This window comes from Eulemur rufifrons, chromosome 7 (genome assembly GCF_041146395.1).
Source record: "Eulemur rufifrons isolate Redbay chromosome 7, OSU_ERuf_1, whole genome shotgun sequence".
NCBI lineage: Eukaryota > Metazoa > Chordata > Mammalia > Primates > Lemuridae > Eulemur > Eulemur rufifrons.
In genome coordinates this window covers 210,900,869-210,919,226 of record NC_090989.1, presented here as the reverse complement: position 1 = coordinate 210,919,226, position 18,358 = coordinate 210,900,869, and the positions used below count along the sequence as shown (strand labels likewise).

The 18,358-nt window shown below is 44.0% G+C and overlaps 1 protein-coding gene across 2 annotated transcripts in view; it reads right to left on the bottom strand.

The window, feature by feature from the left end:
• The window catches only part of FRMD3 (FERM domain containing 3), a 254,155-nt gene that overhangs the window by 23,046 nt on the left and 212,751 nt on the right, over positions 1-18,358 (bottom strand). For both annotated transcript variants that reach the window (XM_069474091.1, XM_069474090.1), the window contains exon 13: positions 14,466-14,590. In XM_069474091.1, the coding sequence (XP_069330192.1) occupies positions 14,466-14,590 (125 nt within the window). The remainder of the gene's footprint in view (positions 1-14,465; positions 14,591-18,358) is intronic.

Below are 18,358 nucleotides of genomic sequence, written 5' to 3'. Positions count from 1 at the left end.
ACAAGAAAGAGCTTGTCTTTCCAAGAAGTTAGCTTCGGGAGAGAAAAGTCAAAAACCACGCTTGTGACTCAAGAGAGACGTTTATGTTGAGTCACTGATTCCATGTTCTAGGGAATGGAGCCATCCAGGTGGAGTCGTCCCCTTACCCCCCGCCCCGAAAAGAAATTGACTATGATATTTCTGCACAAAATGTTTAAAATTATCATACTCTGCTCCAATAGGGTCATGTTCAAATACTTTAAGAAATAAAGTCGAAGCAAAGAATATAAAAAGCCACTCATTCTTTTTAAATAATATAAAAAGCCTAACGCATTGTAAGTATACAACGTACTCATTCTGAGTTTTCAATGGACACAAATTAGAATTCTGAATTTTGTGTTTTACTCCACAATAAAGAACTTATATTTAATCTTAGCGCTTCGGGTCAGGACCAGAAAAGCCAGCCAGAATGATTCAGTCATCTGCTACCAGGCCCTGTCCTGGGAGGGGCATGCAGTTAGGCCAGACATGTAAGCCGATGGTTAGAAAGAGGTGTTTTAAACACCACAGTGCAAACACAAGCAGAGGAGAAAAGCTATTACTGCCACGTCAGGATCCAGGAAATGTCACAGAGGAGGAGACACTTCAGGAATCAGTACAGATTTACCTGGTGGAGCCAGAGAAAGAAAATAGAGCCGCCTGCACAAAGGCATGTGTAGGAAGGAACCAGCACAGACACGCAGCACCGGAAGGGGAAGCTTTCTTCAGAGAATGGCGAGAGGGTGAAGGCAGGAAGAGAGGATGGAAATAAGGCAGGAGGCTGGAGGGGGAGCGGGGGCCAGTGTGTGAGGAGCCACGAAACCCTGTGCAGCTGGACCCTCCTCACAGTCAGTGGGCAGGTTCCAGAAACTTCAGGCAAGGACTCCAGGCAGAGTTCAGAGGAGAGGTTACAGGGAGATCCATAAGGAAGATGCTGCCGTATCCCAAGACAGAAGAAAAAGGGATCTCAAATAAAGCTGTAGCAGCAGAGTGAAGAGCAGGGGACAAATGTCAGAGTTACTTCTGAGACAGACTTGATAAAACTCTGGTGTCTGAGTGAAGGTGGGTGACCAGGCAAGGGTGGCTTCCAGGTCTGGCAGGGACAATTACGTGTGCAGTGAGTCATTAGCCAAGTCAGAGCAGGAGCAGGTTTGGGACCAGGTTTGGGGGAAGGAAGTGGTTATGAGTGTAGCTATAAACATATTAAGCTTGATGTGTAAAGTGTGAGCCGTGTGTGCCAGGCAGGTGGAGCTGTCCCATCAGCAGCTGAAGTGCGGGGCGGCAGCATGGGACTGAGCGGTCCTAGTGGAGGTCGGTAGAGCCGAGAGGAGGTCAGGCTCCGCCTACCCCATGGAAACACTTGGCCTGGGATCCTGACTTCCTTCTCTCCACCTGCTCTTTCTCCAGACACCAAACAATAACACAAGTAATATTTTGAGATATTAATTGACGGGCTTCTCCTTCCACCCGTACTTACGAAATTCCTGCGGCTGTGTCATGATCTTCAGCTCAGAGAGCAAAATCAGCCCACCCAACAATGAAACAATGGTCACAAATACCTGACCACTAATTTGAGAAGTCATCACCCCATGAGAGAAAGGTCTCCTCCCTCCCCTGCAGACTGGATAAAAGAACCCACACGCCGAGAAAAGGGAGAAGTGAAGGGGCCACAGCAGAGGAGAGGGCGAGGAAGGGGACCGCAGCCTCTAAGGATCAAGAGTCACATAATGACAGCACCAAGGAAGCTCACGGACATCACTACTCAACAAGCAACCCAGAGATGGTCTAACATCATTGTCCATCTCCTCTCCGGTTTATCTACTATAAGAAACACCCTCACACTCAACAGCCCAAGGCCTCTGAACTCCTATGAATAAAAGTAGGAACCTGAATACCTGTGGTTACCCCCACTCTAGGGGCGGTAGTGACATGCAGGGAGACCTTCCATGGCTGTCCATAGATAGAACCAGATGAAAATCTCCCACAGAGATCAGACAGACTAGAAATTTCACCACTGTCATGCGTTCTTCAGACACACGCATGAGGAATTCCCTCAGGGTGGAATTTAAACCACCTCGCTGACCAAGGCTCCCTATAATTCAGATTCTTCCTTCCATATAAACAAAGTGTTTTTCCTCTGTCCTGCCTGAACCTAGGGCGCTTGAAAATGTTCTATGACTTGGATACATCAAGGCAATCTACTGACAGTGAAGTTTTGTGAGATGCCAGTGTAGTCTCTCAGCGGTTTCCTGGAATTAGAAATGCATGACAACGCTGTGCTTTCCGGCTCCAAGTCTGACAGCCTCCTCTGGTCTGTCTGTAACAGTCTCAAGCAAGAAGCTACTTCCTTTGTCTCTACACAGGATGAATTTGCTTCCCATCACTTCCGCTTTATTATTTCACTCCCTCCAGGCTCAAGTCACCATTACAGATACACCATTTTTCTCTGAGTAAAGGAAATTAAATTAGATTGTATAAATAAATGGAGCTCTAATTTTTTCTCCATATTTCTCAGCAGCTCTACAGATGGTATTAAGAAACAGGGCATCTGTTTCTTCCTGTGGAAAAATCCAGGCTCTTCTCCTTGTGTTGCTGCTCTGTAATCAAGAAGCGAGAGGTAGCAGGGCTCAATCCTCTACCTGACACGCTAGCCAAGGGCATCTCTCTCGCGCGTTCTAGTTGTGACTCAAAAAGTGAAAAAGAAAACGGTCAATAAATGCAAAAAAAAAAAAAAATATCCAACCACTCTAGTTTTTGCCTTTCAAATTAGCAAAGATTTTTAAAAAATTGTTATACCCAGTTTTTGCAAGGCTACAATGAGAGACATTCTCAAAAATAGTTTGGTGGAATGTGGGGGGAGGGGTGAGAAAGATTTTCATATATTTATGTGGTGGAATAATATATGTCCATCAAAAATAATAATTGTGGGAGAATATTTAATGTCATGGGGAAATATTTATATTCTATTGTGAAGTGAAAAAGCAGATTATAAAATAGCATCCCTGGTATATTTTTGTTAAAATTTAAAAAAAAATTTTGGTGAAAATATATAAATGGATTATACACCACAGTTTGAACATCAGGGATTGCAGGTGGTTTTAAATTTTTATTTGTGTTTTTCTATATTTTCCAAATTTTCTACAGTGACTATGGCATTGCTTTGGATTTCACATTAAAAATCAAAACATTGGTCCTAGAGCCGGGGTGGGGCCAAGCCTGTACTTAGGGTCCAATTTGTCCAGCTGTGGCTGAGGGTACCAGCAGGGACTCCCAAGACCACAGATCACAAGGGCGGCTCTATTTTTTAATATGGATACTCCTTTCTTTAATTGTAAAATTTCCAGTTTATGTTCAGATTATCAAGTGTGCTATCCTAAAAACTCTATTTATTTCTTTTTCAGCTAAAGCTTCTGCCCATTTTCAAATTTCTAATGAAGTAGAGATATGGTGGTTTAAAAAGTTCCCAACTGGACTCCTCTTAAAGGAAGCGAAGGCTCTTTCAAGAGGGAAAACATTCATTTTATATTCCCTTTTAAGCTCACAGTTATTAATTTTCAATTTTTATGCTGGAAATTTGCAACTCACAAAAAGAAGGGAACAAAATTAAACCTTGCTTTTAGAGATCATTGCGCCACATGCTTACCGTTTCATTTACCACATTTAAAAAGCAGATGGCTATTCCTTTTGCTTTCAAAGGCAATGAGCAATGATCCAAAAGTGCATATATAAGAACAGCAGCAATTTGGGAGAATAATGATTAAAGAACAGTCAAAGTGGGGATGAAACTCAGAAATCATCACACCTTGTTTTTCAGAAGGAAAAATAAGATCTGGGTGTTCTCAGTGTCCAGCATGTGCCAGATAAGAAGTAAATGTTTATCAAGTAAATGAATGAATGAACGCTCTTCCCACCACCACAGAATTCTCACTAATGTTGTGTCCTGTGTCCATTCAAATGGAGTCCAGCACCCTTGTAAACTGGGGACTCAAGGGTCACCATAGGACGTTTCATGAGAGTGACACAGCACCTACCAGATAGCTTGGGAAAAGCCTAGACTGTGTTTGGGTGACTCATTCTGGCTTACCGCAGTGATAGACCAAAAGCATGTAAAATGGCATGTCACCACCGTAACTAGAGCAGATAGATCTCACATCTATTTTGGAATCTGGAGCTTTGGCATGAACACAGTTTCAAAAGCACGCCCAACCTTTTCTTCTTGGTAGACTCATCTGTAAGATCTAGAGGGGCTGTATCCAAATCTTCTGCGGAAAAAATTGTTTATTCATACCTAATGAATAACTGCATATTTATTTATAAATTAGATACACATGTAGCTGTCTTTACATGTTATGTACATTATAAAACCTACACAGTAGAACTTTTATAAAGAGGTAATAAAAAATAAAATGTCAGAAGTCTGAATAGTTTCTTCCTCCACCCTGGAGGGTCACTGTTGACACCCCCATGCACAGGTACCCCGCTGTGGAAGCCATGGCTCTAGGGTCTTCAATCCACCATCCACCAAGCCAAGCAGGAAGCTGCACCCCTCTGTACATGGCATTGGGCGTACACCCCCATGGACACCCCCAATAGCCAGCCTTGAGCCAACTAACCAGAGCCTCTTCTGAACTCTACCCTACTGCCTTGGACCTACCATTATGGGCTGACCTAGAAGAACGGCACTGGCACACAAGGCCCAACATTTCCTTCCGTGTAAGCAAGCACTAGGTCTTAAGAGAATAGAAGAGAGGGAGAGAGAGGCTGTGAGATTCTGCCTCAATTTAAGCCTGGGTAGCAAAGAACATCAACTTAACACTCACTACCAACCCACTAACAAAAACGCGAGAAAATAGAACCCCATGCCAACTGTGGAATGCACTTAAAACTCAGAAAATCCTAGCGTCTGCTTTCTAGTAACAATGGGTTTGGTAATATTTTCACTTTTCCTCTCCTGTGGTTTCTTAGGGAAGCAGTGGGAGTGTTTACTTGTCTAAGTGCCAAGCAAAATGTCTTCCCCAATGCAGGTCACGCTGAGGCAGTCACAGCTGGTCACACTGACAGTGCCCTCCTCTGGCTCAAATCCTAGCCCCCAAGGACTATGACTGGATTACTTCAGAGGACACTTGGCTGGCATATTTTTTCACCCTAGCTACATCCTTTAAAGCAATGAACTATTAATACTTAAGTGCAGCACCAAAGTGCTCACCTGAGCAGGAGCCATTGACTCGGGAAGCTCCACTACTGAACTGTTTCTGCTAATAAAACAACGACCTTACACAGACTGTGAGCAAATGAGTAATTAGAACCAGCCCTGGAGTGAGTCATTCCTTATTTAATGAATTCAACTTTAAAATCAGAACGTGATTCCCAGAAGGCAGTGAGCTTCCTGTGGGAAGTCTGTCTCCCCCGCAGCCCGGCTCTACTAGGAATTTTGTGTTTGCGGCAGCACGCTTGGTCCCCGGCCTTCTGACTTACTCCCAGGTGATGGAAGTCTCCAAGGCGTCACTAGGTCCTGGCAAGCTAAGATAGAACAACAAAGGCTTGACACTGCCCCAAATACACAGGAGATCTTGCTACTGAATCACAGAGATTCCCCCCATTTATATAAAGCAAGTTGTCTCTTGTGATAATTCATTTGCTATAATTGAAAAATTAATGTAGTTCCTTAGTTACTGGTTCTGCTTTAGCGAAAAAGGAGTTGAGTCATTTTAGATGTGTTCAATGTCATCTAAGCCATCTGGGCTGGGAATGTGAGAGCCAGGATGTAATCCCAGCCCGAGTGTTTACCCAACAATGTGACATAGGGCAAATTGTCTCACCTCCCAGGGTCTCCCATTTGTAGAAGAATCCTGAGGGTATGTGCTAGATTAGGAGTGGACAAACTTTTTCTATAAAGGCTTAGATTGTAAATTTTAAGCTTTGCAGGCAAAGTTAAAAAAAAAAGTTAAAAGTTGAAGTTTGTTTAAGAGAAGCAAAATCAAGGATGTTATATAGGTACTTACATAATCATTTAAAATGCACTTGTTAGCTTGAAGCCCAGAAATAAACAAGCACTGGGCTGGCCATGGGCAGTACTTTGCTGACCCCTGGGCTAGGCCTTCCTCAACATTCCCTCTGACCCTCAAAAGCTATGAAAAATATTCTTGTCCCCAAGTTCCCATTCTTATTGCAAAAAGACCACAGCCATAGTCTGGGATTTTTGACCTTGACATTCAGCAAAAGAGTCAGAGTTTAGAGCTAGAAAGCATCCGAGTGGTGCTCAAGTCCAATCTTCTTGTTTGATAGACGGGGACAATGAAGCTCTGAAAGGTGGAGAGTCTTGTCTGTGGTCACCCAGCTGCTTGGCACTGGAGCTCACAGGGGAGTTCACCCACGGCATTAATGCAGAAATAGAGCAGCCACCCGACCACTGCTGCGTTTACACTTGAGGAATACGATATTTCATAAAATGGACTATTTGTGGGGAATTAGCCAACTACAGAATGGAAATTATGTGCACTGTTGGCATCTAAAGATGTAAAATACAAAATCTTTGCAAGATAAAATGCACTGAACTCGAGTCAGGAACAAGGCATTTAGCTTCCTTACATCACAGTAAACACTCAAAATTTCAAAGATCTCTTTCAAGTGATACAAACTTCTTGTGAGTACTTAAGTTGTCAGTAAATACCAGAAACCGGAGTTCTAAAGATGAGAACAGCTCCAAAGAACAGCACAAAAGGGAAGATGAAAAGCTCTTGAAGAGACTAAAACGTGAATCTGCGGAGTCTGCTCAGGCCTTTATCTCATCCTCTGAGCTGCTCTTGGCATCTCCTACCCTAGAGGAGCTGCCGCCCCAAACTGCAGCGCTTTCTTCTGGAATTCAATAGGTATGATAATGAATTTTGAGTTTTGATTTTGCTAATCCAATACTGCAATTATAAATAAAAGAAGAAGCTGCCCTCCGCGCCGTGGAGGCCTCCTGGAACCTGCAGAAGCAAGTCCGGCCACCAGCAGCCCTGTGCCTATCAGCAGCCGGGGAGACTGTGGAAGCCACTAAATGGGAACATTCAAGATAGCCCAAGAATGTGAGATGCTAAAATGGTACTCCAAACAGCACTTTGCGTGCATTCCTTCACATTTAAAATATTAACCCATTTGTCTGCATTTGTGTTAAATACATTCCCAATCCATTGTTTGACCTATAGCTTGCTTTATGACACATTTTCATGCACTAGTGTTTTAAACATTAACCAAACAAAGCAGGAATTTGAAAAATTATATATACAGGATGATCACAACTGCATTAAAATGCATAGGGAAGGAAATTGCCAATGCATTAACGTTACTTGCCTCTAGCAGGGGAACAATCTGGGAGGGGGAAATAAGTTTTTCTGCTCATTTATGCTTTTTTGCTACTTTCTATATTTTCTAGACAATGCTATACTAGTCTTATAATGATAAAATAAAGCCAATAGCCATCACAAAACCCTGTGGGGCAGGGGCAAGTGTAATTAGAGGTGGTGCTGGTTGGTCTGCCATCACCAGTTAGGGGCAACCACAGGGGAAAGGGGGTTCCACAGGATTTATAAGCAGTGCCTACTGTTTCACAGAACATAACATAAGAGAAATTTCAAACACCACCAGTGCATCACTGCTAATGCATGTGTCCTGACATACCTGAGCCAAAGGGAAGGCTTAGCACCTGGGGACAAAGTGGTAGGGAGGGAAGACACAGAAGCTGCTGTGAGAAGAGGGTAAATCTGTTTGGGCCATGACCATGGAATTCCAGAAGGGGAGAAAAGAAGGACAGTGTTCATATCAGACAGACAGGGAAGAGACCAGAGTCAGTAGAGAGTGAGAAAAGGAAGTCACCATAGTGTAACCAAGGCAGCCAGAGACTCCACCGGTGATGGATTGGAGCAACTGTGCTATGCACGAAAGACACACACATGGACAGTGCCCCAGGCCCTGCAGTCACCTGTTATGTGTTGGGGTGGAGTGTGGGTGGGATCAAGAGTATGGCATGCTTGAGGCATAAGAGCAATACTCTTTTTATATCCTAGACTTTCTAGAATTTCAATGAAGCCACCTTAAGCCATCTACAGTTAGGGCTAGACAATTGTAAGCAACAATTTAAACACCCCTGCTGCTCCCCCCGACCCCCGCCGTCCCCTGCCACACGCACCCTGTCACAGCCACAATACATGCATGCATTCACACACACACACACACACACACACGACACAAACACACACACAGGCACAAACATTTATAGGGACAGTGGTAAAGGGTGGCTTGGGAGAGCTAGTTTGACCATTCTCTTTAATTTCCATCTATTCTTTGATGAAGACACTTTTTCTATCATATGCGAAAGCAGCTTCAAATCACCCTTTAATCCAACCACACTGTTACCTCGCAAGACCCTCCTTTATAGAAATTCTGGTGTTTCCACTATGCTTTCATTTTGCCAGCAGGGGGAAGTCGAACATTTTCCATTCTTATTTGGTTTTCCCCATCAAGCATGGCTTTTCTACCATGTTTATCAAAGCCACAATGCAAATCAAAGCCACAATGAGATATCACTTATCTCCAATGAGAGTGGCCTTTATCAAAATGTCCCAAAGCAATAAATGTTGGTGTGGATGCCAAGAGATAGGAACACTCATACACTGCTGGTGGGACTGCAAAGTAGTATAACCTCTGTGGAAAGTAATATGGAGATACCTCAAAGAGCTACAAGTAGAACTACCATTTGATCCCGCAATCCCATTACTGGGCATCTACCCAAAAGAACAAAAGACGCTCTATAAAAAAGACATCTGCACTCGAATGTTCATAGCAGCACAATTCACAATTGCAAAGATGTGGAAACAACCCAAGTGCCCATCAATACATGAGTGGATTAAGAAAATGTGGTATATGTATACCATGGAGTTCTACTCAGCCACAAAAAACAATGGTGATCTAGCACCTCTTGTATTATCCTGGATAGGGCTAGAACCCATTCTACTAAGTGAAGAATCACAAGAATGGAAAAATAAGCACCACATGTACTCACCATCAAATTGGTTTTAACTGATCAACACTTAAATGCACATATAGTAATAACATTCATCAGGTGTTGGGCAGATGGGAATGGGGAGGAGGGGATGGGTATATTCACATCTAATGGGTGTGGTGCGCACCATCTGGGGGATGGACATGCTTGAAGCTCTGACTCTGGTGGGGCAAAGGCAATATACATAACCTAAATATTTGTACCCCCATAATATGCTGAAATAAAAAAAAATGGTCAGCCTGCACCATGGCTATGGCAGACAAGAATGATCCTCACTGTGTGTTCGTAACCGCCAGTTACCAAAGCTCACGTGATTAATTTCATTCCCCTTCTCTACCATAATCCAGCCATCTTCCATAACAAGAAATATATTCCACCAATAAAACATACAAGCATTTTACAATCTGCACTATGGAGAACCTGCTCCATTTTGCATGTGAATTTATTCAGATTAATGACTCCTTAAAAGGTCATTTTCACCCAGAACAATTCTCACTTGCAACTTTTTTTCTCCCTAAATTCTAATAAGCTCTCAGTGACAATTTTCAAATGGTTTGCCATATCAGCTAAAGTTGTCCACAGCACTGGTTCTCTCAGATCCTGTAACCAAGCAACTTTTGGGTGAGCATTGAAAACACTCTTGTTGCCTAGTGGTGCCTAGAAACTGATTTTGTTTTTTCTCTCCCCAGACACAGCCAACTTCAGACCTAATCCTCCAGCTGTCTTAGAGGTGGATGGGGTCACATATTTCCCCAGAACACCACTGGACTAATCTGGGCAATAATACTCTGTCCAGCTGTCTTTGAGAAACTCGACATTCTGGAAAGAATGAAAAGAGTTTGTCAAACAAATGGGTGGTCATGACCCCAGAGAGCCACGGCAGCAGCAGAGATGCCCCCACGAACCACACCATCGGGACAGGTGCCAGGACCTTCCCATCACCTCACAGGGATGGAGCTTCCAAGAATCAGGGTTAAGACCATCTTTCTTCTCCCAACCTGATTTTTTAAAAACTAGACAACTCTTTTAACAGGGCTCAGACTGCTGATCTTGACCTGTTCATAAATCCGTTCCAAAATATCTGATTTGAAACTCCCCTAAACAAGGATCTGAGCCATTATATCAAGATGGGGAGCAATGACATCAAAGGTAAGTGTTGGCATCTGAGTCTCCACCACCCACTCTGTGTTTGAAGCCCATAGAAGCAATGGCAGTACATAACTCTCTTGATACCTCCAACATCTACACGATACCATGTTTGCCATGGACTCCCTGTATGGTGCTGACATGCTACTTAAACCTTCCTATGTCTTTGTAGTCTCATCTTTAAAATAAAGAGGCTGAAGTTTTTTCACTCTTACCCAGTGTCTCCAAGACAAGGGCAGCACCTGGACAGTGGGAGTCCATGGGCCGTGGACCCACTGTGTAACCAGTGGGCCTGTCTCCACAACCCTCCCTCTCATTGTATCTCGAACCCACTGCCTCCTCCCTCATTTCATTCTCTCTGCCTATTTCAGCCCTTGGGTGTCTATTCTCTGGGCTCTTCTGATGGTTCCTGCATGGTCTCTGTGCATCTAACCTAGTGGTTCTTAACCAGAGAGCCACTTTGCTCCCCAGGGGACATTTGGCAATATCTGGAGACATTTGTGGTTGTCAAGGCTGGTGGGGTGTTACTGGCATCTACTGGGTAGAAGCCAGAGAGGCTGCTAAACAGCCTACAGTGCATAAGACAGCCCACCCCCCAACAAAGAATTGCCCAACTCAAAAGGTTAATAGTGCTGAGGTTAAGAAACTCTGCTCCAGCCACACCTGCCCTTAATCCCTCCCCTACACACCACCAGAGTGATACAAAATACAACTCCACTGAGGTCATTCTCATGCTTCAAATCCTGCAGTGCCTCCCAGTTGCTCTCAGGTCAAAGTCGAACCTCTCCAGCAAGTCCTATTAAACCCGTCATGATCCGGCCCTTTCCTCACTGTCTGCCTCACCTTCACCATCCCCGAGCCCTTCTTCCCCGAAACTTCACATGCAGCCGATGCAGGTGGAACAGACCACTTGCAACTCCCTCTTCTTGCAGTCCTGCCCATCTATTCCTATGCCCGCTTATTTCACGTCTGCCACTTAAATGTGTCTGTAAAGGAACAAGGCGCTCTCCAGGCAACTGGAGGCAGTGATATTCAGCCAGGAGTACAGAAACCTGGGCACACAACTTGATCAGCAGAGGGAGAACTTACTTATTGCCTCTGGAATCCCCCCCGCTGTCACCCCAACAGGCATGAGCATCCAGGAAGAGAGGGTGTCTCCATCTTTACAGCCCATAGCAGCGTGTACACGTTAAGTGTGGTCTATACGTTGTGTGTGTTGTAGTTGTCGCATGAAAAAATGAATGAATTCCTAGCCTCTTTAAATTTGGCTCTTCCTCATACATAAAAACTAATGAAATATTAAAATATAAGAAGGAAACAAAATTCATCATACTGTATGTGCTCAAAAGCCCAGAAATAGGGCCCATCCACAAAGGCAGAAACATCATCTTTGTTTAGAGCTGTATTCCGTTTCTCTTTTCTTTTTATATATCAGAGAAGTGTAAATCTATAAAATAAGTGTTGATCTATGGAATGTCTGGATCCCATTGCCTGATGTTCAAAGCCAACAGACACGGAGCAGAATGTGACTAGTCACTGGGACATAGTGGTAGCAGAAACAGAAAGCTATGTCCACTGTGGGAATCATACTTGAATTTCATGACACCTAAGATGATTTTTCTCTTATTGAACAATTAACAATATTGTTATTTTTACTTCTTCCTTTTAAATTGAGTCTATATCCCAGAGTTGGTTATGATTTGCCTGGGCTTTAAAACCTACAAAGATGTCCTATAAGGGGACAAGACTGCTGGAAAATAATTTTTTTTAGACATTGCTAGAGCTTTTATGGACTTTCTAAAAGAGAGACTTATCAGTTTGGCTTTACATCTGATGAAAGAAATGTAAAATGGTTCTTTAAACCAATGCGGAAAATTGCAATGGTAGCTTATACATTCCTATCCGCTATCATGAGATATTTAATTTTTTGCAGTTAATTATACGTTATTAAGTATAGAATGTCTGATTTCCTTAAGTACTGAGTTTGACAGTTCATATCTCTGACATTTCACCTTGACACTTCTTGTTTGTTTTGTTTGTTTGTTTTTTATTACTAATGTACATCCACACTCTTTCAAATGCACATTTTGGCTTGTGATTATCTTTCAAAAAATTTTTAGAGAAATTTTTGTGAAACCATGGACAAGTCAAAAATTCATATTTTTGAATATGAGTTCCATTGTGAAACCAATGCAGCTCAGACAGCTCAAAATATCAGCAAAGTGTGTGGGAAGGATGTGGCTAATGAACACACAATACGTCGATGGTTTGAAAAGTTCCATTCTAGTGATTTTAATCTTGAAAATAATTAAAATCATACTTTGATTAATTGTACTGCTTCTTGTTTGAGATATAATAAACTAAGCTTTTGATTCAAAATCGGACATTTCATATTTAATGGCCATACTTATTAATAGTTTGTCTATTGTAAGCAGTTGCTGTAAGCAGTTGCTATGTCAAAGACACTTCCAGTATTTAGCAGTGTAACCTCATTATAGAAAATGGAGCAAAATGGAAGTTTCTAATTGAACAGGGTATAAGGTCCATAGGAAAGCTTGTCTGAGCTTCCCTTCACATTCTGGGGTGGACCAAGGCAGCAATGGCCGAACCTTCCTTATTCCCCATAATAACCATTCAACCAGTCTGGACTTTCACATTTTATTCCTATGTATGATTCCATCTTTGCAGACAAGGTACAGTCACAATTCCAGTTATTAGCTGTCCTTTCTCTCCTCTTCTCCATTAGCCACACCCTTCTTCATTCAACCTTGGGATAATCATGACCTTCAGAAAAAGTGATTTTCACTCAAAGCAATATTCCAGGCATATGAGAGGAAGCCAAGAAAGCCATCAGTCACCAGAAATGAAAGCTGCTTTTCTTTCACTTGTCAAACAGACAAAAACAACAATCTGCTGAAATACAGAGACAAGCAACATGGACTCAGAGACCCTTGGGCTAAGAAAATCAATTTAGCATGGAACTCACGGAGTTGGTTGTTAAGGCAGATGTCAATGGCCATAATAACAAGATTGTTCTCTGATCATCATCTCTCATGGCCCAGTTGGGGATAGAAGGTGCCTTCTGAGACCCCATCTTCGGTATTTTCACACTTCCCTCTACCCATGGGATTTTTGTTAACCGATTGCCCAATTCTCCTTCTAACCACCAAAACTTCCTTTTAGAAAAAGTTTTGCTAAAATTCTTTATGTATATGTCAGTGTGAATTGGTTGCTGCTACCTCTCTCATGGGCATCTGCATTCCAAGCCGTGTTATTATTATGAACTGAAAAATGTTCTCCTATGAAAGGAATTCTTGACTTGAAGCTGGAGGTGAAGGTGAGTGATCTTTGGGGAGAGGCTGACCTGCCCCCTAGAAACTGCCCAGTATCAGATTTCAATAATGAAACCAAAATCACATAAAGTTAAGAAAAAGCATGTTTGTATTCAAGGATTCCAATACATTTACTTTGTGTGCACCTGTTTTCAATTTCCTTTGAAATTAGTAAGAGTCTGAGATTTGCCTCACCAGGCATCTGTAGCAAGCAGTGTGGTAAGGTTCTTCCCTGAAGTAAGTAAAGTCCTTAAAAACAAAGAAGCCTAGAAACACATATATCATTGTCTTCAAAAATATAATAAATTTTGGGTTGAAACAGACACTTCATTTATTTTAGTTTGTATCAAAACTGTCAGGCAATGTAACTGAGGAAAAGGAAACAAGAGGCTGGGGAAATCCTGAGGCAGAAAGCGGACAACCGGTGTAGAGACACTTGTGGAGAATTCTTTATAACCACTCATTTTATTGCAGTTTCAGAGGAAACCATCACCATGAGATGGGAAATGTTCTCAGTCTCAGTGTCCGGTATGGTAGCCATCAGCCACACGTGGCCATCGAGCATGGGAGATCTGCTAGTGTGACCGAGGAACTGGAATTTACATTTTAATGAATTTAAACTTAGTTTCCAATAGCCACACATGGCTACTGGTTACCATATTGGACAGTGAGGGGCTAGCACTGTTAGTGTTTTCACATGTAGTTCTAGAAATACTTTGTACCAGTGAACTTTCTCCAGGAGAAACCAATAGAACTCCCACTATAACACAGCTTGCCAGCTGCTAAAAGCTTATTTACTAAAAACACGGTTTATGATTCCTCCTGACCCCACTCCAACCCATTACCCAACATACATAGAATCGGTGCCTCCCTGGCTCCCCCAGAGCAAGCCTGCAGTGCCGGCCTTTGGGATGAAGAGGCTGACTTACCCTCACCCAGCGGAAGTTCCTCCTCTTGCTCACTGGGGGAAGGAAGCAGGGGCTGCAGGGGCTCCATGTTGATGATGAGCTGTTTGTTCAAGGAGTGGGAACTGCGGCTCTGAGCAATGTTGGCTCTGAAAACAGACACAAGCCAGAGGGAATTGGTTTCCGGTGCGAACTCGGGCCCCTGCATCTCCGTAGGCTACCCAAGTTGGAGACTGCCTCTAGACACACGCAGCAGATTAGGCCAGTGGTAAAGATGACATAACACTCAAGACACGTGGCCCTTTCTGTCCTTAAGGTCCTGACAAAATGTCCACATGTTCTAATGCAACCCAGTGAAAGAAAATGTACTTCCCTGCCTGTCATCAGACCTGAGCATGCTAGGTGACAACACAGGCACTTTAGAAAGACGTAGGAAACAAAAAGACATAGAGGCATCTATCACTGAACTAGACAGCAGAAAGGTGGTGGAAGGGCATGGCTCAGAGAAATTTAACAACCACAACAAAACAAAAACAAAACCCCCAAAACTCAGCCAGACAGATGACACAGGTGCTCTGCAGCTAAGAGCTGTTTTTGTGTTGCTGGACGTCCAGCGTTTATCAGTGCTTAATATTCTCAAAGTTACACCCTACTCACCAACCGACCATGGCTCTGTTTTCTTCTTTGTTAGGGAGCGTGCAGGTGTGACAGTGGCTGTGACTGGCAGCAGATTGCAAGGAAACTGTACAGTGTCTCGTTAAGACCATTGGCACAGCTGGGAGGTCTACTTGCACTGCCTGCCGCAGGGAGCACGGCTGCCTGCCCTGGCCTGCAGATGGGTGTTTGAGCCCCCTCCCCCATCCCCATGGTTACTGTCAAAACCAAGACCAACCCATCCTTCGAAGATAGTGTCAAATGTCTCCTTCTCCTTGAAGTCTTCCTGGATTTCTCCTCAGAACACACGCAGACTCTGACACACTCTCTCTCTTTCTCACACTACTCTCTTTTTCTCACAGCTCACCACATTTGTCACCTCCGTCTGTCTCTAGTCTTTGGCATACTCATCAGCCCCACCCTGATAGGCACCTTCAGGGCAGAGGCTGACCTTGCCGTTCTCCTGTCCCCTACAGCACCTCACTTGGCATCTTATTAAAGTGTGCTCAGGTTCGAAATTGAAGTAAACTGAACGTGATCCTGGCTCTATATGCCGCCATTCCAGACTGGCCAGAGAGTTCTCCAGGCTGCTGACAGGCCAGCCTTCTGGCCTAGGCATTTCTGTGGTGGTAGGCAGGGGAGGAAGAGAAGGGTCCTCATAGCTGGCACTTGCTGGAAAGGCCATATATGAGGACTTCCTGAACCGCAGTGTTCTTTGCTTCATCATTTCATTCTACAGCCACTTGCTTTGCAGACAGTATGTATGTCTCAGACATTCTGCCTTGTTCTGGGAAACCGTAGTCCTCGCCTTAAGTAACTCACTGTCTAGAACCACTATCTGCAAACATTTTTGTCTGAGACCCACATTAAGACCCACATTTTATGTCATCACCCTGTACACACACACACACACAACACAGGAGGACACACAACTAAAATGGATGTTCTATGCAGCAACAGTAACTGTAGCTATGTGTAATTCACTACTTCATTTTGTTTAAAGTGCTCGTGTTGACCACTACTTCACTTCATGACTCATTAATGTGCTACAGCCACAGTTGGAAAAATATGCCTGTCATGAAGGTGACTGATGGCCAAGGGTCCCACGGGAGCACTAAGGGGGGCACTCGAACCCATGTGAGCAAGGGGAGGGCCAGGGTGACCTCCTGGGGATGATGCCTGCAGCAAGTTCTGGTGAGCACAGTGGATTTGACAGGGGAAGAATTGGGAGTAGGGAAACCTTTGCAGAAGGAAGGAAGGAAGGAAAGAAGGAATGAAGGAATGAATTAAAATTTGCCATAAGCAGTTCCTTCTTTTATTGTAAAGTGTTCTCAGTTTTTAAGCTCTTCTGGAATTTCCTGTGGCCCTGTGGCCGATCATGACCATGATTCCAGCTCTGCAAAGTACAGCATATTGTCTTGCTTGTGGGGACTATGAAGTGTTCTGACTTCTGAAAAGCTCATCCATCCGTTCTTGCACAAAGAGATTCTGAATTGCTCTACCCCACTCCTGGGTCTGTGCCAGCTGATCTGGCAGCTCTTCCTGTCCTCCAGGAACCACTGCTTATGCTACACTGATGGGCCCTTGGCCTGCCTTCATGAGGGTGCTCTGCTCCCCATTAGCCCTCCTTTCAATATCCTTCAGCTGGAGCTATCAACATCCTGCTGTCCCTACCCCGCAACATTGCATGTCCTGGCAATTCCATGGTTCTAGAACAGGCTGACCTCCCAGGTATGGGACTGCCTTGGCCTTGGGTGGTCAGGAGGATGCTGACTCGGCCCCCACACTCACAGGCTGCTGCTGCTCTGTGGTAATAGACACCCATGGCCCACGGACAGGGCATACAGAGTCCACGTAAGATTATACCAGATGACTACCGTAGCAATTACAGCCCTGAGGGTCTCCAATAATGTGATTCAGAGAGGAACATTACATCCCTGGTGATATGAGACTCAGATAAACCCAAAGGTGGATACAACAAGGGATTTCCCTGCAGCACAAAGAATGCAGGGCCCCAATCCCTGGTGTCAGGCAGCCTGGGGAAAGAGTAAGAAAAAATAGGGGAAAAATGCAAGTCTCCCACCTTTTCCTACTGCTATGGCCTGAATGCTTTTGTCCCCCCAAATTTCATTTGTTAAAACCTAATCCCCAATGGGATGATATTAAGAGTGGGGCCTTCAGGAGATGATTAGGTCACGATCACCCTGAATAGAATTAGTGTCCTTATAAAAGAGGTCTGAAGGAGCTTGTTTCGCCTGCCACCATGAAGGGACATAGCCAGAAGGCACCATCTGTGAGAAGGTGGGCCCCCACCAGTCACTGAATCTGCCGGCTCCTCGATCTCGGACTTCAGCCTCCAGAACGGTGAGAAATAAATTTCTGTTGTTTATAAGCCACCCAGTCCTTTGATATTTTGTTATAGCAGCCAGAATGGACTTAGACTAAAGATCACGCCTTTTTACCTAATTCCCCCCTTGAGACCTTTTTAAAGGTGCCAACTGATCCAGGTGTCATTTAAAGCAAGAGCCCACCGGCACAGTTGTTCTAATGACAAATAGAATCCCAGAATTTGCATAGCCCTTTTTTAGTTTACAAAGTGGTTTGTACACACTTTGCCTCATCTTTTTTCTTCAATGTACCTATAGCTAGGCAAGGTAAATACCATATTTATAGATGAGGAAACTGAGACGCAGGGAGCTTATGTAACCTGACTAGAGACACTTGTATAGGCAGACTCGGGACTCAAAGCCAGATCACCTGATTGCTAGGCCAGTGCTTTTGCTACACTCCACGCGGCCTTTCTGCATGCAGTAGCCTGCAACATCCCAGAGGGGACTTTGTTCACCGTCCCTACTGTTTTGCCCTTTCCGGCTACATGAGGTCCCACTATGTCAGGCACTTTTCTACAGTATATGCAAATGTCCTGGTGGCTTCCACCCTGCCCTTCCGCCTGTGTTCCCGAGGTAACCACTTCTGTCCTGAGTCTCCCCAGGCCAGGATGGGATGTGTGCCATGTTCCCCTCTCTCAGAATCCACCCATCCGCTGACTCTGCAAAAACGCCTGGCCCACTCTGCAGCCCACTCAGGCGTGTACTCCCAGCACAGAACATCTCCAGATAAAATATCATTAAGAACTCTGTTGAGGTAGAGAGGTTTCCTTTGGGGATTGCAAGTATACTCTAACATTGGCAAATGTGGTTTATATACACTTTACCCCATTTGTGTTTCTCAACGTGCTTGTAAGATAGGCAAGAAAAATGCCA